This window comes from Gorilla gorilla, chromosome 8 (genome assembly GCF_029281585.2).
Source record: "Gorilla gorilla gorilla isolate KB3781 chromosome 8, NHGRI_mGorGor1-v2.1_pri, whole genome shotgun sequence".
NCBI classification, from domain to species: Eukaryota; Metazoa; Chordata; class Mammalia; order Primates; family Hominidae; genus Gorilla; species Gorilla gorilla.
Window position 1 is genome coordinate 107,930,159 of NC_073232.2, and position 23,314 is coordinate 107,953,472.

Consider the following 23,314-nt stretch of genomic DNA (forward strand, 5'->3'; position numbering starts at 1 on the left):
AAAAAAAAAAGATTATCAGAGAAAAGAGTGGGAAGGAAATTGTTAATCATGTAATAATAATAGAAAATTCTCAGAACTGAGTTTCAGAGTAAAAAATTTGGTATAATGAATGAAGAAAAGATCTACTGAAGGCATAAACTTTTGAAAACTTCAGACTATTAAGAATAAAAAGATCTTAAAATGGCTTCTGAACAGCAATATTGGAAACTAGAAGACAATGAAAGAATGCCTTCAAAATTGTGAGTGAAAATAGTTTTCAATCTAGAATGTTCTATCTAACCAAATGATCATTTAAGCATAATGACGATGGATGATGATGATTGAATAAAGATATTTTCAGACAATGTGAACTAAAGAAAAAAAATACTTTACATGCATCTTCCCCCCCCCAAATTATTAGACTCTAAGCTCCATAAATACAAGAGAATAAACCAAGAAAAAGGACGAAGTAGTGTCCAGTAAACAGTGAATCTAAGACAAGTAAGAATAATTCCCTAGATGGCAGTACAAGAAAGTCCCACGACCACTGCGGGGCAGCAACTAGTCCACACTACATCAGGTTATGGGGTTATGGAGGTCTCCATGAAGAAAATATGCAGGAAAATGTGGAACTGATAGATAATATGGCAAGTTCAACTGTTTGAAAAACTGCATTGACAGAAATTTTACAGAGCTGTTGAAGAGTGTGAGAAGCCTTAGCTATTAGCTCAAAGAAAACTAAGAGTGAAATAGGTAATTATTAATTTCAGAAAAATAAAAAGTTCCACAAAAATTGAATACTTGCCGCAGCATGCATATTTACATAAACATCATGATGAAACATTGAATACTGATTTAATAATTTGATGCAAATACACTGGCAGAGTAGTGGGAGGGGTAGGAGGAAAATAACCGACCTACAAAAATAGAAAGTCAATACATTATCTGTGAAACAGGTAAGTCAAGGATAAGTAAGTGTTCAACAGCATAGTAGGGTGACTGTATTAATAACAATATATTGTGTATTTCAAAATAGCTAGAAGAGCAGATTTTAAATGTTCCCAACCACAAAGAAATGACAAATGTTCAAGGTGATGGGTATCCTAAATACCGATTTGATCATCACATAGTGTATGAATTTATCAAAATAACAACACATGGATCCTTGACTCCTTCCCCCTCAACCTCCACATATACATAGCCAAGTCTAACCTGTGGCATCTCTAAATCTGAATTCTGTCACTTCTCAAAGCCCTCCAAACTCCCACCCAAGTTCAGGCCTTCAGTATCTGCTGGTGAATTTCTACACAGATTAGAACTGTTCACCTCAGGGGTGTCTCAGACCTTCCATGGATGATGTCTATCTGCTTCACCTCTCTATAACTAGTTCCAGGCATAGTACTTGGCACAGAGTAAGCACTCAATAAAGATTTTTTTTTTTAAACAAATGAGTGGAGATTTTTTTTGGAGGTAGGGAACTAACATAATAAGAGATTAATAAATCACAAAGTAGAAACTATGTCACAGCTATTTAAGAGTTAGCAGTTACAGATCTATTTGACCCTTTTTCCTTCCCATCACATGGTAATTAGGATCTTAATGGTTGTGCTTAATTAATGTATTTATTAACAAATGTTTCAAATGAAATGTTTATTCTGCATTTATTTTTAAAATTGCCTCCATAATTGTATAGAAGTTTGGAGTAAATGCAGCCTAGTAGATACTCCAATTAAAAGGAGCTTACATTGCACTTACTAGGTAACCAGATAATACCAAATGTTATTGACCTACTTTATTTTATTTTTATTTATTTATTAAGACAGGGTCTCACTCTGATTGCCCAGGCTGGAGTGCAGTGGTACAATCTTGGCTCACTGCAGCCTTGACCTCTTCTGGCTCAGGTGATTCTCCCACCTCAGCCTCCCAAGTAGCTGAGGCTCAGGCGTGTGCCACCTTGCACAGCTAATTTTTTGTATTTTTTTTTTTTTTTTAGTAGAGATGGGGTTTTGCCATGTTACCCAGGCTGGTCTCAAATTCCTGGACTCAGGCAATCCATCCGCCTCTGCCTCCCAAAATGCTGGAATTACAAGTATGAGCCATCATGCCTGGCCTATTTTATTTTTTGAAACAGGGTCTCACTGTGTCACCCAAGCTGGAGTGCAGTGGTACAAACACGGCTCACTGTACCCTCGACCTCTTAGAATCAAGCAATCCTCCCACCTCAGCCTCCTGAGTAGCTAGGAATACACGTGCCTGCCACCATGCCCAGCTAATTTTTTGATGTTTTGTAGAGATGGGGTCTCACTATGTTGCCTGGGCTGGTCTTGAATTCCTAGGCTCAAGTGATCCTCCCACCTCAGCCTGCCAAAGTGCTGAGATTACAGGTGTGCACCACTGCACCAGCCTATTGACCCATTTTAGAATTTGAGTTTTAGTATCACATGAAGAACAAGGTTCTTTGAGTATATTCAGTGTGTTTTATTTTGATTCTCAAGTCTAAATTTTTCCATTTGTGTTTTAAAAGTTATAGATAGGCAAAATTAGAGAATTCACTGTTTATTTAGTGTGTGCAACAGGAAGAGCACTGGGGAAAAATAACTCCCTCAAAATCTGGTCACCTCATTTCTTTTATCAAGACAGACAAAAGATACATAGCCCAGTCAGCACACTTCATTTACTGTGGGTCCAGTTCTGTTATGTATGGTTGACTTAATTTATTTCTACTTTAAGCTATATTTCATGATGTTTACTTAAGAAATTGCCACCAGCAATTTTGTTTTAACACTTTGTAAAGTTTGGGGGGTTATTTGCTTCAATTCAATTTACAGTACAATAAAATCCTTTGTCCCAAAATAAGATTTACTTCGTAACAACATGAAGAGCTTGGATTAGGTTACGTTAGGCTTTGGTAATAACAAGTACACCCTATACATTACATCTGTATGATCACGATTTTTAAACCATTATATGCTAATACCCTACGTAAAATCAGTACAAATAAAAACTATTAAAGAAAAAATTGTGGATACTAACTTTTAGGTGTGTTTTTGTAGCTGCATTCAGACTATCAACTAGAACAAATTCATCTTTGGTACAAGTGTGTAACTCATTAATGAGCTGTAAGAGTTCCTTATTTTACATATACAAGAACTTTATCAGACACATATATTACAGACTCAGGCATGTGCCACCTCGCCCAGCTAATTTTTTGTTATTTTTTTTTAGTAGAGACACGGTTTCACCATGTTGGTCAGGCTGGTCTCAAACTCCCAATCTCAGGTGATCCGCCCGCCTTGGTCTCCCAAAGTGCTGGGATTACAGGCGTGAGCCACTGTGCCTGGTCTCTCATGTTTTTTTAAATGTTTTTTTGTTTGGTTTTAATATTTTTGTTGAGGTATAATTTATAAACAATAAAATATATACATTTTAAGTATTTAGTTCAATGAGTTTTGCCAATTATATATGCTTTATAGCCAATACCCAAAGCAAGGTCTGGAGTATGTCCATCATTTCAGAGCTCCTTCGTGTCCCTTTCCCAGAAGTAACCACTTTCTGACTTTCATCATTAAAAATTAATTATTATTATTGTGTGTGTGTGTGTGTCTGGCTTCTTTCACTAAAGATAAATGTTTCTGACGTTCATCTATGTTGTTTTGTGTATCAGTAATTCATTCTGTTTTACTGCTAAGTAGTATTCCATTGTGTGAATATATCATAATTTGCCCATTCTCCTCAAGATGGATATTCGGGTTGTTTCCAGTTTTGAGTGATTATGAATAGGGCTGTTATAAACTTCCTTGCACAAGCCTTTTTTGGGGCATATGTTTTAATGTCTCTTGGGTAAACACCTAGGAGTAAAATTGCGGATTCATAAGGAAGATGCATTTGTAAAAGTTTAGACCAATTTTCATATCTACTAGCAATGTATGAGAATTCCAGTTGTTCTACATTCTTGGAACATGATTGTCAGTCTTTTTTGTTTTAGCCATTCTTGTGAGCATGAAGTAGTAGCGCACGGTTTTAATTTGCATATCTCTAATGATTAATGATGTTGAATACCTTTCTATGTTTAATGATCAATTGTTTATCTCCATTTGTGAAGTATCTGTTCAAATCTTTTTTTTTTTTTTTTTTTTTTAAGAAGGAGTCTTGCTCTGTCGCCCAGACTGGAGCGCAGTGGCATGATCTCGGCTCACTGCAATCTCTGCCTCCCAGGTTCAAGCAATTCTCATGCCTCAGCCTCTGAAGTAGCTGGGACTACAGGCATGCGTCGCCATGCCCAGCAAATTTTTGTGTTTTTAGTAGAGATGGAGTTTCACCATGTTGGCCAGGCTGGTGTCAAACTCTTGACCTCAAGTGATCCGCTCATCTCAGCTTCTCAAAGTGCTGGGATTACAGGTGTGAGCCACTGCACCAGGCTGAAGTATCTGTTCAAATCTTTTGCCCATTTTTAGTTTGTCATTGTATTGTTTATTTGTAAAAGGTCTTTTTATATTCTAGATATGAGTCTTTTGTCAGATAAACTATTGAGAAACTTTTTCTCCCAAACTAGCCTGTTTTCTCGTTTTCATAATGGTATCTTTTGGTGAGCAGAGATTTTTAATTTTGCTAAAGTCCAATTTATCAATTTTAAAGTTTATAGTCAATGATTTTTTTGTTTCTTGTCTAAGAAATCTTTGCTTTCTTCAAACTTACAGTCTCTTATGTTTCTTTTAGAAGCTTTATAATTCTGGATTTTATGTATTGGTCTATGATCCAGACATAAGTACTCTATGTATGGACTGAGATACAAGTTAGAGTTCATTTTTCCCCCATATGTTTACCCAGTAGTTCCAGATTCATCCAGTTGTTCCAGCACCAACTTTTAAAAAATTTCAATAGTTTTTGAGGTACAGATGGTTTTTGGTTACAGGGATGAGCTCTTTAATAGCGAATTCTGAGATTTCAGCAGCACCAATTGTTAAAAAAAAAAAGAAACTTTTTTTTTTTCACGGCAGGTGGCTCATGCCTGTAATCCCAGAACTTTGAGAGGCTAAGGTTGGAGGAACACTTGAGACCAGGAGTTTGAGACCATCCTGGGCAACATAGTGAGACTTCGTCTCAACAAAATATTAAATAGTTGGGCATGGTGGCATGTGCCTGGAGTCCTAGCTACCTCGGGAGGCTGAGGCAGGAGGATCACTTGAGCCTAGGAATTCAAGGCTGCAGTGAACTATCATGGCACCACTTCACTCCAGCCTGGGCTGTAACACAATTTAAGACCCTGTCTCTAAGAATTAAATAGATAAATACTTTTTAAAACTTTTCCCATTGAATTGATGTGATTTATGAACCTATTTTTGAACTCTCTTCTGTCCCATTGGTCTGTCTATCTTTATACTAGAGTACCACTCTGTCTGAGATTTAGAGTAAGTCTTTAAATCAAGTACTGTAAGTCCTCCAACTTTGTTCTTTTTCAAAATTGTTTTGGCTATTCTAAGCCCTTAGCATTTCCATTTAAATTTTAGAATCAGCTCATCAATTTCTACAAAAATGCCTTCTAGGATTTTATTGGGTCTGCATTAAATCTATAGATCCATTTGAGGATAGAAATCTTAATGTTAAGTCCTCTTCATGAACCATTTATTTAGATCTCCTTTATCTCAGTAACGTTTTATAGTGAAGAGGTCTTGCATCTTTTTGCTAAATTGTTCCTAAGTAATTTTTCCATGGTATTGTAAATGAAACTGAATAAATTCATTTTTAAATAACATCTAGTTATTTTTAGAGTTTCCTAGTGACTTTAAGTTTAATTTTACAAAAGCAGTAAATAATAAAGTTAAAGAATATAAATAAAAATAATAAAACCATATTTCTACCGCTAAGAATACCATTATTAATATCTATATTTTATCTATACACACGGATATCCATATGTATATTTTTAACCACGAGATCATACTGTACAGGCTGTTTTGTAATCTGCTTTAAAAAAATAGTGTCTACCTTTTCATGTCAATAACATTTCTATCTAAAATATAGTCCATATTCAAGTTTCCTTAACTATCCCAAAAGGTGCTTTACATTTCTTTGTCCAAATCAGACTCCTATCCAAAAACATAAACTGTATCTGTATGTTATATCTACAAGTCTCTTTTAATTTAACACAATCAGATATGGTGATTTCTATTATGAATGTTAGACTTTATTTAATAAAGCATATTGCCACTCCAGCCAGAGTGACAGAGCGAGACCCCATCTCTAGAATGAATGAATGAATGAATGAATAAATCAATAAATAAAGCGTGTTGTAAATGTCCATGGAAAGGTAATTTTTCTTTAAATATCTCCATTTTTTTTTCCTTAGGGATAAACATATTTGAGAGAGAAGCTACTGAAAATCTTTAAATTCCCTAACTTATTTTAAAGATGTCAATGAAGTTATCCAAATTTTCAAAGGAGTCATTGAGAATGAGTATGTTACAGGATAAAGGTGGTTAAATGTCATGTATCAGGGAGAGATTTCAAGTGGTTATATGTTTTATTTTATTTGAAACAGGGTCTCGCTCTGTTACCCAGGTTGGAGTTCAGTGGCGCGATCTCGGCTCACTGCAACCTCCGCCTCTCGGCTTCAAGCAATTCTCCTGTCTCAGCCTCCGGAGTAGCAGGGATTACACGCGTGTGCCACCATGCCCGGCTAATTTTTGTATTTTCAATAGAGACAGGGTTTTGCCGTTTTGGCCAGACCGGTCTCAAACTCCTGACCTTAAGTGATCCATCTGTCTCGGCTTCCAAAGTGCTGGGATTACAGGTGTGACCCACCATGCCTGGCCGGTTATATATTTTAACATAGGAAACATTAAGCAAACTTTGAAAAGTTCTTTTAAAAAAAAGGTAATAAAATAATTAAAAAATAAACCCCAGCTGAATGAACTAGGTCAGTTTCTTCAATGCTAGCTATTAGGAAACCACAGAAGGAGGCAAAGTACTTCTATAGTCTAATAGTTCATTAAGAGATAAAAGCAAATAGTGGTTGATTGATCCTTGTGAAAGAAAGATTTCAGTGACAGAAACTACTGAGTCATAGTTATTAAGTCTACTGGTGGTGCTGCAACTGTCCCTTATTGAAAGAGAAGTCAGTTAGTATTCTCCAAGACATTAACAAAAAAGAGAAAGAGAATCCCTTCTTACTAATCCTGTCACTTCCTAGTCCTTTCTACTGTAGCAATTATTTCTAAAATCTAATGTTGAATTACTCTTAATTATTGTTCCTTATCTTTCCTAGTATGCTGCCTGTTTAATTACAAGATTGTGGCAGAGGTTCTTAGCCTGGCTTCGAAAAATCAATAATCCCTGGAACAATATAAGGAATGTTGCATGTCTGCATTCTTCTAGTAAGTCAATAGTGTTAAATAGATTCTCTCAGTGGGGTCCATAAGATTCAGAACCACTACGACAGACAGCTAGATTGGCAATTTTTCTAGCATATGTTATTTGACTGTGGTATAAAACATAGCCAACTTTCAATTATAATAAATAAAAGATGTTTATTAAAACAGTTATGAAATATAGTCAGAGATGTATCCTCTGAAAGTGTTTTTCAACTTGCAAATTGTGACCCACTAGTGGGTTTTGTCTAGCATTTAAAATACAAAAACAAACCAGAATAAACCAGAATAGAAAATATCTTTTTTTTTTTTTTTTTTTTTTGAGAAAAAGTCTTGCTCTGTCGCCCAGGCTGGAGTGCAGTGGCAGGATCTTTGCTCACTGCAACCTCCGTCTCACGGGTTTGAGTAATTTCCAGGTAATTTTTGTATTTTTAGTAGAGACAGGGTTTCACCATGTTGGCCAGACTTGGTCTCGAACTCCTGAACTTAAGGGATCTGCCCACCTTGGCCTCCCAAAGTGCTAGGATTACAGGTGTGAGTCACTGTGCCTGGCCAGAAAATATCACATTTTCTGTTGTGATACTGAAAATCACAAATTGTGGGTGCACTGGGTATAGTAAGGGCATTGTTTCATAAAACTTTTGTGTCTATTTTATTTACATGTGTGTTGCAAACTCGGTCATGATATAAAATATATTTTCTTACCATGGGTGATAGTCAACAAAGGCTGAAAAACATTGCTTTAATACCTGCTTTTCTCTTTTCTGTTTTGCCTCAAAACTTCTTGATACGCTACTTCTATAGAAGCTTGGAACCAAAAAAGTTAATGATGATAAAATTGATAATAATGATATCAAGAGTAATATTTACTGAATATATACTACGTACCAGGAACTGTGCTGTTTTACTTTAATGATCTCACTTAATCTGTACAACCCAATGAGTATTATTAATTTCCATTTTATAGAAGAGAAAACAGATTTAGAGAAGTAAAATAACTTGATTTAGACCTAGGTCTGTCTGACTCAAAGCCCATGCTTACCATATAAACTGCAGACAATGGATCTCCTAGATAATCTAAAGAGTAGATGATTCACTTGGTGATAAACACAAATCAAATATTATAATTTTAGAAAGGTTTAGAGCCATGGTCCTGTGATGCTACATTGTCCTTTAAATTCACTTATTGTTTTGGTTTCAACTGATACTGCATATTCCTTAAAACTAGTTGTTTCTTCCTAGAGATATATTTTTTAATTTAAAGGGTTTATATGTAGACATGACATATGATGTGTTTTATTAATTCTCAAATTTAAAGATCCCTTTAGAACCCTAAATAGTATAAAATTGTAAGTGGCAGAATACCATATAAACAAATGCTGTTTACCTCATGGGTTTGTTGTGAGAATTCAACACTTACAAAAAACACTGATTAAAAATACTACTAGTATCGGTCACACAGTAAATGTTCAATAAATGTTTATATATTATAATAATCATACAAGAAGATAGTGAAGTCTACACAGTTTTTTTTTTTGGCTGTATTTTCCCTCTATTTTATTGTTTGTCCTTGGGAATGGTCCAAAAATTTTGCTACTTCACTTTTTATAGAAAGAGGAATTTAAAGTGTTTCTATAGCTATATATTTACAATGAAAAATCATTCAGATAGTTCAGTTCACAATGCAACTGACCATCTAGCAGCTTGAGTTCAAGGTTTATAAACACAAATGCCTACCAGCCTAAGCAGATAACCTGAAAGAGAAGTGGGATGGTGAAGGGTGGGTTGGCTTAGGTTGTATGAATGCAGAACAGGGTAGAGTACTCTTTCTAAAAGTGGATATCACCATTCAGCAACTGAAGATTTTATGCCATGCAGGAATATAATAGGGTTTATACTGTCAGATTTTCAATTGAAGTCAGAAATCTGAATGTCTGGGCAAATTCTTGATTCTTAAATGTTGGCATAAACTTAAATAATAAAATGCTTTGTGGGCCAAACAAAACAAGTCTATAGACTAAATGCAGTACATAGACTGGCAGTTTGCCACTCAGCTTTAGTTTTATCCTATCACTTAGATATTCCAAGCTGACCAACACAGCCTAGGTAAGAATATTATAAACTACAAACTTTCAAACGGTGTCCAGTGGAGTAGGGAGAAGCATCCCAGAAGATATACATTCTGCAAGTGTAACTCCTCCTCTTTTTTATTTTAAAAGCTCTGGAAGATGTACACTAGCTTTCTTTGGATAAGCTATTGCTATTCTGAGAAAAAAATTTCACAAGAGGCTGGGCGTGGTGGCTCACACCTGTAATCCCAGCACTTTGGGAGGTTGAGGCGGGTGGATCACCTGAGGTCAGGAGTTCGAGACTAGCCTGGCCAACATGGTGAAACTCTGTCTTTACTAAAAATACAAAAAATTAGCTGGGCGTGGTTGCAGGTGCCTGTAGTCCCAGCTACTCGGAAGGCTGAGGCAGGAGAATCACTTGAACCTGGGAGGCGAAGGTTGCAGTGAGCCGAGATCACGCCACTGTACTCCAGGCTGGGAAACAAGAGTGAAACACTGTCTCAAAAAAAAAAAAATTTCACAAGATGTCCTAGACAAAAGCCTGTGTGGATAGAGAAATGATTTCAAGTTAAGGACAAATAATCATAAATGCATAAAGAAAAAGTGAGTATGTTTATCTGACTTCTGGAGAAAATTTGCATTCAAGATTGAAGAGGTAAAAAAAATTTATTATAGAAGGAAATGCTTGCATTTGATAAACTTTTATGATATAAGTTTCATATAAGTATGAAATGATACTTTTAAGATGTTTTATTATAAGCTTATTGTAAGCACTATAAGTATCATTTCATAACTCCTTATACTTTTATAGGAGCATAGCGTCTTTCATGGGGATGAGCTGGTTAGCCCATAAAGTGAAAATTTTTACACAAAATTACCTTTGCAAATCCCTCAAATCACACTTAGTAAAGGAACGTGGTTTTGTGTATATCATACCACATCTTAATACATTCAAACAATTAATTTTTACTTAATAATTGGAACAGATAATGTTTCTTCAATTATGTATGAATGAAGCACAGCTAAAATTCTCAACTCTCGCCCACTTAGGCCAGTTAAAGTGAATGACTGTAGTGTGGTTTTGTAGAGGGGACAAACTAACCTGAAAAGCTAACTTCTGCTAAATACTAGAAAAAGCTATCAGTTAAAATACCCAGACAAAAAAAAGGTACTGAGTGACTTCAACGCCTAAAGGAACCAGAGATGTGGAAATACACAGTGAACAGTCCTGTGGGTATCTTTCCAAACAACACAGTAACTAAAAAATACAATTGAATGTTCTCATTAATACAGTTTCTGGTAACCTGAGTGTTGACCCCATTTCTAGGCAAAGAGAAATAACTTGCCCAACCCTGTTGTGAGGGAGACCCAAAGGTATTTTACTTCTGACCTAAATGTAGTCTCAAGTTTACTTTATTTCTGGGATGTAAGTACAGTGCAACAGGTAAGAATTTAAATCTGTTTGATTTTCATTATAAGTTACTAAATTGGCATGCCAGTTTATATGTGAATAATTTCACTAGGACCTAGTCATTTCTAAGTAATATGAAAATACCATGTTTTTAAACTTCTATAGCTAAAGATTGGTTTAAACACCAAGGCAGATGCTAAAGCTCTCCTAAGGCGCATAATAAACAATAGGTATATGTTTGCTACAGATTTAAAGTGTTCATTTAATGGAGCAGATACAACCAAGAGCTGGTAACTATAAACTAGTCACAGCGGTAACTTTAATCACAATCAACAGGCTCAGGGACTCACATATAACTGTGTGGCTGACAGACTGAACAATTATGGAAGGTGTTTTCTGTGGTTGAATCAATCAGAATAGTAATAATGGTAGGATCACTGAAAAGAAATTAACCTGTACTATAATCTGGGGTCAGATTTTTTTTAAAAAAGGATATAAGTGGTATTCATGACATCATGTTAATTTCAGTAATCAGGCAGGGTGAATAGACTTGACAAATTATGTCAGCTCACTTTAAACAAACATTGGTTGCTAACATAAATTAGCTCTTGGAAGGTAAAAAATTATTTGGTTAACAAATGACTGATAAGACAATCTAGGCTTTGCAAGGTTTAGTGATCCTTTATGAGCCATGACTTACCTGTATGGACTGGCACTGGTATAGGAATCGAACTCCTGATACATGAGCTTGCGGGTTGGACAGGAGACCTACATATGCCCACAATACCTGGATCTCCAGGGAAACTGGTATGAGACAGCAGGAAGTACAGTTTATAGCCTGCAGAAGGGTAAAGAAGCATCTGCTTGAATTGCCTGATGGTTGCCTATAGTCAATCACCAAGTACTAAGCCATTGTTTCTTAAGCATTATTCAGTAATAAGGAAGGCAATGTAGCTTAGTGGAAGAACACAAAAGTTCACAATAAGACTATGTTATTATTCCTGATCTTTTTTTTTTTTTTTTTTTGAGACGAAGTCTCGCACTGTCACCCAGGCTGGAGTGCAGGGGCACGATCTCGGCTCACTGCAACCTTTGCCTCCCAGGTTCAAGCGATTCTCCTGCCTCAGCCTCTCAAGTAGCTGGGATTACAGGCGCCCACCACACCTAATTTTTATTTTTGTATTTTTAGTACAGACAGGGTTTCACCATGTTGGCCAGGCTGGTCTTGAACTCCTGACCTTGTGATTTGCCTGCCTCGGCCTCCCAAAGTGCTGGGATTACAGGCGAGACCCACCACACCCGACCTCTGATCTTTTTTTTTTGAGATGGAGTCTCACTCTGTTGCCCAGGCTGGAGTACAGTGGTGTGATTTCAGTTCACTGCAACCTCCGCCTCCTGGACTCAAGCGATTCTCCTGCCTCAGCCTCCCCAGTAGCTGGGATTACAGATGCCCACCACTATGCCTGGCTAATTTTTGTATTTTTAGTAGACAGAGTTTCACCATGTTGGTCAGTCTGGTCTCAAACTCCTGACCTCAAGTGATCTGCTCGCCTCGGCCTTCCAAAGTGCTGGGATTACAGGTGTGATCCATGGCACCTGGCTTCATTGATTAATTTAAATAACAGTTACTGAGTATCTCCTATGTGTGAGGTGCTTAGTAGGCACTGGCTTGAGCAGATCATGTGGCTAAAGTAAAGGATTTGAATACAGGAGCAGTGTAAAGTCAAAGAAGATGATACCTAAGGGTTAGATTATGAAGTGCATCCAAGTAGTCTGGAAGCCATCAGAGAGCCTCGAAAGTTTCTGGAATAGAAATATGGTATACCTAATGCAGTACTCCAGGAGGATTAATCGCAAAATGCAGAAAGGCATATCATTCTATATGGTTTTGATTTTTAACCAGATAATGCATTTTCATGTAAATAATTGTAAAAAAGTAAATTTTTATAATTACAATAGAAAGAGCACAATTTTAACCTCATGAAACTCTGTGCTGACCAAATATTCAAGAATATAAAATATTTGAAATATATGAGATTTTTGAACAACAGAAATCTGTAGATTATCTGCCTTCAAATTTTTTTCTAAGTAGGGAAAATACATTAGGTATTTTAAACCTAACCTGAAATAACTACTTCAGGCTGGGAACAGTGGCTTATGCCTGTAATCCCAGCACTTTGGGAGGCCAAGGCAGGAGGATCACTTGAGCCCAGGAGTTTGAGACCATCTGGACAACATACTGAGACCCTGTCTCTACAAAAAAATCAAAAAATTATCTAGGCATGCGGGCATGTGCCTGTGGTCCCAGCTACTCGAGGGGCTGAGGTGGGAGGATAGCTTGGGCCCAGAAGGTTGAGAATGCAATGAGCCATGATCGTGCCACTGCACTCCAGCCTAGGTAAGAGGTCAAGATCTTGACTTAGAAAAAAAAAAAAAAAGGCCAGGCGCGGTGGCTCACGCCTGTAATCCCAGCACTTTGGGAGGCCGAGGCAGGCGGATCACAAGGTCAGGAGTTCAAGACCAGCCTGGTCAATATGGTGAAACCTCGTCTCTACTAAAAATACAGAAATTAGCCGGGTGTGGTGGCAGGTGCCTGCAGTCCCAGCTACTCGGGAGGCTGAGTGAGGCAGGAGAATCCCTTGAACCTGGTGGGTGGAGGTTGCAGTGAACCGAGATCATGCCACCACACTCGAGCCAGGGCAACACAGCAAGACTCCATCTCAAAAAAAAAAAAAAGGCTTCAAGTGGGCATGATTTCTTATACTCTTCCTTCTATGACAAATGCATTATCTATGGAGACAAGGCTGGTTTTAAACTTACTATCCAAGATTTACAAAGGGGTAAAAATGAGTCTTCATCAGAAAGTATATTTCTCTCCTTACTGAAATGCTGCAGTGCCTGTTGAGGATCCTGGTCCACCCTCCTTTCTGGGCTGGGTCAGCATTACCAAAGATGGCAACATACTCTGGTCTGGGCCTTCCATGAAGAGTCTGATAAATCTCCTGCTGCAAGTGGCTGCAGTCTGCCTTCTTCAACCTATAATTAAACACCATGGAGGCTGCAGTCCAATGCTAACATAATAATATACCTATATTAGTACGGTATGTTAAACCAAACATTGGAAATAATATAAAATAGACCAGAGGGTATAATCCTTAGTAGGTATTAATGATTGCCAGAAAACTCTTAGCAATATCAACACTATTTAGACTAAAAGACTATTCCTGACTAGCATTTTCCGAACTGTCATTAAAAATATAAAAGTTACCATATCAACATATTCCCTACATATTCCCGAAATTGCAGGAAATGATGCGGAAGCAAAGAACTACCTGAGCTTGCATCCAGATATCGCATTCACTCCAAACTGTACTTCATGTCTTTTAACAGAGCAAATTCCATTACCCTGGCTCTGTAAGAGGGTCATCCAAGGTGGAAAAGTGATGATCAAGGACATCATAACAGAAAAAAAAAGGAGGCAGCATTGCAAAATTTATGTTCTCATTCTCCTTTAATGCTATTTATTTTGTATCACTATCATAATGTTCGAGTCACAAATTTGTGATTTTTTTCCTCAGAAAACCACAGAGAGACAACTAGATTCCAAAAATGATTAACCATATATTAGTATATAAGTACCTCATTATAATGAACAAAAAATTCCTCACCTTTGGCTAGTCTAACATAAGTTTGAAAGCCTTTGCAGCTTTTCTCATTAGGCTGCAACAAGCCACCCAGCTCTAAAAAGGATACTGAGTAACTTATATCATCAGTCAGAGCCAAGAGTGGCTTCCCAACTATATAGCCAGGATTCCCACTTCTAGGACTGGTGAGAGAAGCAGCTGTGCTCTGTTGAAAAGCCTGCAGAAAGAGGGAAGAGAAGTCAATTATGGAGGTAAGCATACTTTCCCACCTCCCACTGCTTGGCTTCACCGTACCCTTCCTTAAGGCAAGGAAATGCAATAAGTGAGCTACACTGAACAATCTGGCTTCTTTCCACAGTGCAGCATTTTGCTTCTTTCACTTTTTTTAATTTACTAAAATAAATCCTTCATGATCTGAATATTGAAATTCACAATACGCTACTTTTACCAAGGATTACAACCAAGAATCTACTAAGGATCCCTTAAAAATTACTAGCAATTTAGCAATAATAACAACAGCCTGGTTAAAATCTGAAGAATTTAAATGTAATTAAAAATATATATATTTTAATTAACTATAGATGTTCCAGAGATGAGCTCTGAGAGACACAGCAGTTGGTTGATCACCTGAGGGTAGAGTTGAGAAAATCTATGCTGGGTTCAAAAAGAGGAAAGAAGTAGCAGAAAGCCAAATGGCAGTGGTTAAGAGTGAACACTCAGATTAAGTGGGAAATGAGTAAAATGCTGACTGCCCAGAAATATGAGAACAGCTAGTTAAAGAATTTTTGTAGGTGTTGGCTGAATTTATGATTCAAAATGACTATAAAAAAAGTTTTGATTTTAGATTGAAGTCCTGCTTTGTTGGGGGCCAGATAGAGAATTGGAGAAAATTTTAATGAGTAAACACTTGTAGAATAACCACAACTTGTAGTAAAATTATGGAACATTAAATGTTGAGGCCTCAATCGACAGACTGAACTAGGCCTTCATATTCTTATTCTATTTCACATGTATTACAGAAGCAAAGAAATTATTTCTAACCCAATATTTCTTCCCCTGTAAATCCCCTATAAGAGAAGGGCCCTAACCCTGAAGCGAAGGATGAAGTGTTGCTGTAAGGAAGTGCCTGGCTCAACAGTCAGGTTGGTTTGTCCCAAACTGACAGAAACCTTCTGGATTCCAAAAGTCCCATTGGTCTCTATCTCATAGGTGACCTGAAATGCAAAAAGAATCAATTAATAAAAAGTAGTTATTGGGCCGAATATGTTTAGGACAGAAGATTTTCTGTCTTCAAGGGTGTTATTATAACTAAATGAGGCAGACTGAAACAGTAATGTTAAAAATGCCAAACACAAATACTATGAAAGATAAAGATGATTTCATATTATATTTGTATATGAAAAAGAAACTGGATAGAGCTCTTTAAAAGGGTTCACGGGTACGTGAGTTTTTGGTAGGAATTGAAAGGGAAGAAAAATAAGTTGATTAGGGACAGAGGAGGGCAAGTAGAAACAGGCAGAGGTGAGCATGGAACAGAAATCTGGTTTACTTGGCTCTCACAATGTTTGAGAATTAATAAAGATCATTGCTGGGGATACAAGTTGCAGGCAATTGAAAGTAACCTTAAATTTCTGAGCATAGTCTTTAAGAAGATGCTTTAAGATAATTCTTACTTTTTAAGGTTAGACTGTTTAGAGAACAGAGGAATAGAAGTTGATTATTCTACTTCAGAGTTTCAGATGATACTGTGTCAAGAGAATAAAATGTGGTCAGTCAGTAAGAATCAGTAACAGACTGCAAGTGGGCAACGGAAGAGGTGTCAGAAATAATTTTAATGTCCTGGACCTGAAATACTGGAGGATGGTGGTGATGGAAATAACTGAAACGTGGTAGGGAGGATAATGGGCTCAATTATTGACAAGTTTAATTTCAAACTTGTTGGGAATTGTTGAAATTCACAATATGCTACTTTTACCAAGGATTACAACCAAGAATCTACCAATACAACAAGTTTGCATTCCCAACATTGTTTGAGAATGCAAACAAAATTCAGTTGCGTCAGTCTGATACTTAGTGGAAGATGAGGCACCTCTGGCAGTGTTGATCAACACACATCAGTCCAGAATCTGAGGTCAGTATCCCTACCTGAGAAACTACATTCTGACAAGTGTTTCCAGCCAACAGAGGAGCATTAGCCTGTGAGGTAAGTATTACAGGAACCTGGAACTAGCAACGAAAAGAAGCAAATTAACTAAAACTGAAGGCGGTATTTTGTCTTGTATCTATTAATAGATATCATGCTAAGATGAGTATTTTTCCTTCCCCTTGACCACCCTCTCTCTCTCTTCTTCCACTGCCAGCCAACAACTTAAATTCAAGTCTTTCTAAACGAGCACTTCTCAAAACTTATTTCTCAGAACACTAGTTCTATTAAATATAAAACAAGGGTTCCATAGTCAAATAATTGTTAGAAATACTATATTCAGTATTCCCCTTAGAGATTAATAAGGCCCTCTAGCAAATTAAAGACTCCAGGAGGGGTGAGATGGCTCATGCCTATAATCCCAATACTTTGGGAAGCCAAGTCAGGAGAATTGCTTGAGGTCAGGAGTTCAAGACCAGCCTGGACAACATAGCAAGATCCCCATCTCTACAAAATATTAAAAAATTAGCTGGGCATGGTGGCACATGTCTATAGTCCCAGCTACTTGGGAGGCTGAGGTAGAAGGATTAGTTGAGCCCAGGAGGTTTAGGCTGCAGTGAACTGTGACCGTGCCACTGCACTTCAGCCTGGGTGACAGAGCAAGACCCTGTCTCTAAAAAAAATTAAGAAGCCCACCCTAAATATAGTTTATTTAACCCAATGTTTACAAACTTATCTAACACCTTATGGATCCTGGTTTCATACGAGGCTATTAACTGTATAGGACGTACTTGCAAAGGCACCGTTTTAGATCCCTACTTAATTGTTTGCTACATCACGCTTAAATTTATCTTTCAACAGTACAACTTAGACTAAAATTGCCTCAGATGCAGAGGAGCCAAATATTCTTTTTTTTTCCTGGTACAACAGCATCATACCTCCATATTCTGTGGATCAGTCATGCCTCTTGGAACCTAGGAGAACAGCAGGGACATGAATGTGCATATACCTTACCAAAAATCACCAGGAGCTTGTGGTTTCATATTACTACCAATAGGCTTTGGTTTGGCAGGCAGGGGAGTCAATATATTAGAATTATTTACTTCCTCTATTCCACCTGACTCTTCTTTACACTAAAATGCCAGGAAGTGGAGCCTGGCAGGAGGGTGACAGACTGTGATGCCTATTTACTCTGACAGGGCTCTACTGAATAGCAAAAGCAAGAAGTTTGGTGAAATGGGTGTTTTCCCCCTTCCACCCTCGCAAGCCAATCCCATTAGTGAGAAGGGTGATGATCTCTTATCCTGCATATATATCCCCAATTATTTCATTTGTCTTCAGATGTGGTTTCCAGGCCCTCTGTCTTTTACGTGGCTCCTGGGGATTCTGACTTTTATTCAATGCTCTTTCCACAACCCACAACAGTGAGAAGCATGTTCACTTCAACTTCATAGTAGTGACAGTGTAGGGAGAGAAAGGACACCTACCTTTAAGACTGTGAAGTTATAGTAAGAGGCAGCATTGAGGGCTGAATCCACGGTACAGCTACTAGCCAGGTTCTTGAAAAAACGAGTGCAAGTTGTACTTTTACTCTCTAGGAAACCTTAAACACAAATAATTAAGAGAGTGGTAAATGAGAAAGCCTGTTTTAAATTGAATGAAAAGGTTGGTACTTTTGCTCTGGATTCACCTGCAGGATTGCTTTCAGCACAGAGTCCCCCAGCTCCAACTCCTGCAGGTTGTCTCAGCAAGCTTATTACAGACCACTTGGGGAAGTAAGTAAGAATGGGGTCCCCAGCCTGAATAAAATATAAAAGAAACTTTGTTCACAGTGAGACTGGACTAAACTACAACAGAAAAGAGTAGAAACAAGGTTAACTCAAGGGCATGATTACGTGGACAGTACTGCCCTCCAAAGAGCTGACAATGGTTTAGCTAGCTGCAGGGTAGTGCTGCAAAGTTACCTTGTCAGCTGTCTGCTATGAGAGTAAAAACCAAACCAAACAATCCCATCCCCTTCCCCAGGCTCACCCTGTAAAAAGATGGTGGTGATCGAGTTTGGAATGTTGAAGTGAATGATTCGCCTCCAAACTCTGCAGCCAGGGCCTGGAAGTTGGTTGCATTGACCTTTTGAAGCTTCTGGAAATAGTTTAAGTTTGCTAAAATTTTTTTAAAAGAAAAAGCGTTTAGATAAAAGAAAAACATGCCAAGTAACTAATTTTAAAAAATATTTTTATTGAAGCATAATATCCAAGATGCAAATCTTCAGTGTAAACTCAAAGAATTTTTACAAATTTATATACTTGTATTACCACTACCCAGATCAAGTTAAAGAGTATTTCCCCAGAAGGCTCCCAATCATATTTCCCCAGAAGGATCCCAATCAATACTCCATCTCCAGAAATAACAATTCTGATTTCCATCACTTCTTAATTTATTCACAATCTACTAACTGAATTATTGTTTTAATATGAAGATCTGAGATAAGAATATGGTCATGAATACCAGTCAGTTTCAAGTCATTGATGGTCAAGAATGTGTATGATCAGCAATTTGTAATGAAAACAGGAAGCTCAGCCAGGCGTGGTGGCTCAGGCCTATAATCCCAGCACTTTGGGAGGCCGAGGCAGGTGGATCACCTGAGGTCAGGAGTTCGAGATCAGCCTGGCCAACATACTGAAACCCCATCTCTACTAAAAATACAAAAAATTAGCCGGGCATGGTGGCAGGCGCCTGTAATCCCAGCTACTCAGGAGGCTAAGGCAGAAGAATCACTTGAACCTGGGAGGCAGAGGTTGCAGTGAGCCGAGGTCGCACCACTGCACTCCAGCCTGGGCAACAAGAGCGAAACTCTGTCTCAAAAAAAAAAAAAAAAGAAAATAGGAAGCTCGATAATGCTCATGTCTGCCCCATACCAGATGAGTCTCTAACAGAATCGCACTATTTCCATAGGAACATGGGACAATTAGAGACAATTATGACAATTATTTGATCTGTCCTTTCCAAATCTTCCTGTTTCCTCTACACTTCAACTGACAAGTCCTAACAACAACTGACGAGTCCTAACAATGTTGCCATCTCTCAAGTTTAGAGATTTGTTGCATTTTATTCCTTAAGCCTTATAATTCCTCCATTCAAGATTTTAGATACTTCAAAAGGGTATTTTCTGGAAGAATTCTCTAATTTCTATGATAGCAATGTATAAATCTACCGAAACTCCTGCAGTCATCTCTTTATGGCACTTCAGAACCAATAGAGAGATGTAGGAAAAGGGCTGTGATGCTGTCCCCTGCCCAGAGGATGGCAGGTGATTGACAACACTCTGTCTGCTTTACTACTCCAAGTCTGCTAAATTGAAAAAAGAACATAGGGAAACATGCCCCTTGCCAGTTTCATTCTTCATATAAGTAATGGTCATTTGTACAGAGTAAAAGAGGTTACAATACCTGCATCATTGAAAGCAAATGAGGAGTCCACGTTAAATGAACCTGACCTTTACCCTCTGTGATAATGGATAACATCTTAATTACCTAACTTTTCAGCTGCTGAAAAGTCAGCATGAATGGAGTTCTCAATTCTGGGGCCTTTCAGACTACTCACTCTCCACACATCTCCTAGATCCTTCTTATTCAAAGTGGGGTACACACATTAGTAGCTCCAGCATCACCTGGGAGCTTCTCAGAAATGTAGACTCTCAGGCCACTCCGCAGACCTCAGTCAACACCTTCATGTTAACAAGATCTCCAGGTAATGTGTATGCATATTAGAATTTGAAAAGCATTGCTCTGAAACAGGTGATGTTGATGCTGCTGTTCTGTGGGCCACTTTCCACCTCTGATCTGAAATCTTCAAACCCTAACGCTTCCAAGAGCTATTTAAACATTTCCTTCAGAACTCATACCCTGAAAACCACATGGAGGAGATATTTACCTCATGTAAAATGCAGTTATTTGTATCTTTATACATGAAATAAAAGTTAAAGTTAAGCTAAGAAAGAAGGTGAACTGAGATGGCAAAATATCTATCTGGCTATTTTTTCATGGCTTAAATGAATAAGAGAAAGTTTACATTTTGTCTCTCACTTCAGTGCAAAGATATTGGCGGTAGTGATGGTAAATATAGGCTAAGTAGAATTTTTGCCTAAAATTTCTACCATCACAGATGATATATTACACCTAAAAGAGCTTAAAGGTATTTAGATTTCTATTACAATTTTGGATGTCAAAGGAAGCCTACAGACCATCTGACCTAATCCCATGAGGAAATTTGGATCCTCAGAGGTAAAAGGGTAGCAAAAAGCCAGAGGGCCAGCTTGCAGAGCCAAGAGTAGATTGCAGATCTCCTATTCCTGGTGTTTTTTCCCCATTCCATCATGCTGTACAGACTTTGACTAAAAACATAATTTACTGATGATCATTATCAGTAGATACATATTTTTTTGAATTTTATTTTATTTTGAGATAGGATCTCACTCTGTTGCCCAGGCTGCAGTATAGTAGCATGATCACTGCATGCCTCAAACTCCTGGGCTCAAGCAATCCTCCTACCTCAGCCTCCCAAGTAGCTGGCACTACAGGCATGCACCACCACACCCAGCTAATTTTCCTATTTTTTGTAAAGACTGGGTCTTGCTATGTTGCCAGGATTGGTCTCGAACTCCTGGGCTCATGCGATCCTCCTGCCCTGACCTCCCAAAGTGCTGGATTACAGGTATGAGCCACCATGCCTGGCTGCACCAATAGATACTAAGCACCATGGGGAAACAAAGATATGGTCCATCCTTTCATGGTGTTGACAATTTACCTGGAAAGACATGATGTTTACATAAACTAATAACAATATAAGAAATCCTATAGGTTCTAAGACGGTGACTCAAACAATAAATGCTTTAGAACTTCTGAGGATGGGCTTACTTCCAAAAGATAAGCAAGAAAACACTCGTGGAAAATACAGGTATTTCAAAATGCAAAGAGAAAAAGGAACTATAGAGTCAGAAAGAAAAGCAAATACAAACTTGGGAAAAATACAGGGCATATCTTGAGGACGAGTAGATGAGTTCAGCCAAAGCAGAGGGTCAAGTACAGAGTAATGCTAAAAGAGCCAGGAACACTAAGTTGGATCAAATAGGAGATTTGACTGGCTGGCTAAGAAGTTGGATGTTATTTTATGGATAGTGGGAAGTAATGGAGGTTTCTCAGTAAGGAAGCAACATAATGCAATGTTATGGAAAGATTTATCTAGTGAAGTGATTCTCCACAACTGTGTATACTGTGTGTATATGCTATGTGTGTATATGTGAGGAAGGTAGGTAAATAATCAGAACCAAAGGGAAATTTTTGCCTTTTTCATACTAAACATGAATGTACACCCCACCCTCGTTCAGGGAAAAGTTCATTGATGTAATGAACCATAACTACTATTGGAAGTGGCCATATTCCTCCCTCAGGTGTTTAAAGAAAGTTCAGATCCACTGATCCTGAAGGAGTGTGCAGGATGGTGTGGGGAGCAGGAGTGGGGATCAAAAGCAGGGAGCACCAGGTAGGTGCCATTGCAATAACCCTGGAGCATGATCATAAGGCTGGATTTAAAAGGCAGTAAAATGTTTGGAAAAGAAGAGACAACTTTATCTTTTTTTGAGACAGACTCTCGTTCTGTTACCCAGGTTGGAGTGCAGTGGTGCAATCTCAGCCTCCCAGGCTCACATGATTCTCCTGCCTCAGCCTCCCAACTAGCTGAGATTACAGGTGCCCACTACGATGCCTGGATAATTTTTTGTTTTTTTAGTAGAGACAGGGTTTCACCATGTTGGTTAGGCTGGTCTCAAACTCCTGACCTCAAGTGATCTGCCCACCTCAGCCTCCCAAGTGCTGAGATTACAGGAGTGAGCCACCGCGTCAGGCCACAACCTTATCTGAAAATGAAGTATTCATCTTGTTCCCTTTACCCTATTACCATCTAAGTAACCACAAGGCTTCTGATAACTGCTTTCAAATTCAAGTCCCCCAAAACCAAAAACTGGTTGTTTTCTGAGACAAATATAGTTTTGCAATTCTTATTAAGTCAGATGAAATCAGGATGAGGTGACTTCCAGGATGCAAGAGACATTTAAATCCATTTTGTGCAGGAACATTATTTTGCTTCATAGACATTTTAAAAAGATAGATTAGCTTCATATCTTTAGAAATGTTATAGCCATCACCAGCAAATTTCTAAGTCCACTAACCATCCCCAATAATAATAACCTCTAATCTTTACTGTACTCTACAGTTGTAGAGCACTTTCATATACAAAGCCAATGATATTATTTCTCACTTTACAGTTGAAGAAACGAGCCTGGAAATGCTAAGGGATTTGCCCAAGTCTGTATAGCTGGTAAGGAAATGGCAGGACTGAGATCCTAATCTAATGCTCCTCCCACACTGTTGCCTCATGAAATGAAAATAAGGTTGGCATAGACTCATTTATCAAAGATGTTCATTCAAACATTATTTGGTGCTTACTATGTGTTAGGCACTGGGGATTCAGTTAGTACCCTCATGGAGATTGTAGTAAGTGGGGAATATAGTCTATCTGTGATTATCTGAGTTAAAAGGAATGATTAAAAGGATTGAAATTAAAGTTCTTTATGAGTTTTCTGATCCACAGCCAACAGAACATAAAAAGCTGTAAATGTGGCCAGGCGCGGTGGCTCACACCTGTAA

The 23,314-nt window shown here is 38.0% G+C and overlaps 1 protein-coding gene across 5 annotated transcripts in view; it reads right to left on the minus strand.

Moving 5' to 3' along the window:
- The window catches only part of TCTN3 (tectonic family member 3), a 29,521-nt gene that overhangs the window by 4,391 nt on the left and 1,816 nt on the right, over positions 1-23,314 (minus strand). Inside the window, exons 4-14 of one of the 5 annotated variants that reach the window (XM_055352586.2) lie at positions 18,645-18,772; positions 18,304-18,412; positions 18,101-18,216; positions 17,552-17,587; positions 16,616-16,696; positions 15,559-15,684; positions 14,580-14,687; positions 14,159-14,238; positions 13,709-13,862; positions 11,527-11,664; positions 8,873-9,889 (exon numbers count right to left, since the gene is read on the minus strand). In XM_055352586.2, coding sequence (XP_055208561.1) covers positions 9,830-9,889; positions 11,527-11,664; positions 13,709-13,862; positions 14,159-14,238; positions 14,580-14,687; positions 15,559-15,684; positions 16,616-16,696; positions 17,552-17,587; positions 18,101-18,216; positions 18,304-18,412; positions 18,645-18,772 — 1,136 coding nt within the window. In that variant the 3' untranslated portion in view covers positions 8,873-9,829. Of the gene's footprint in view, positions 1-8,872; positions 9,890-11,526; positions 11,665-12,565; positions 12,630-13,708; positions 13,863-14,158; positions 14,254-14,579; positions 14,688-15,558; positions 15,685-16,615; positions 16,697-17,551; positions 17,588-18,100; positions 18,217-18,303; positions 18,413-18,644; positions 18,773-23,314 lie in introns of those variants that run through there. The other 4 variants (XM_055352585.2, XM_019035347.4, XM_019035346.4 and 1 more) reach the window with 4 other exon arrangements.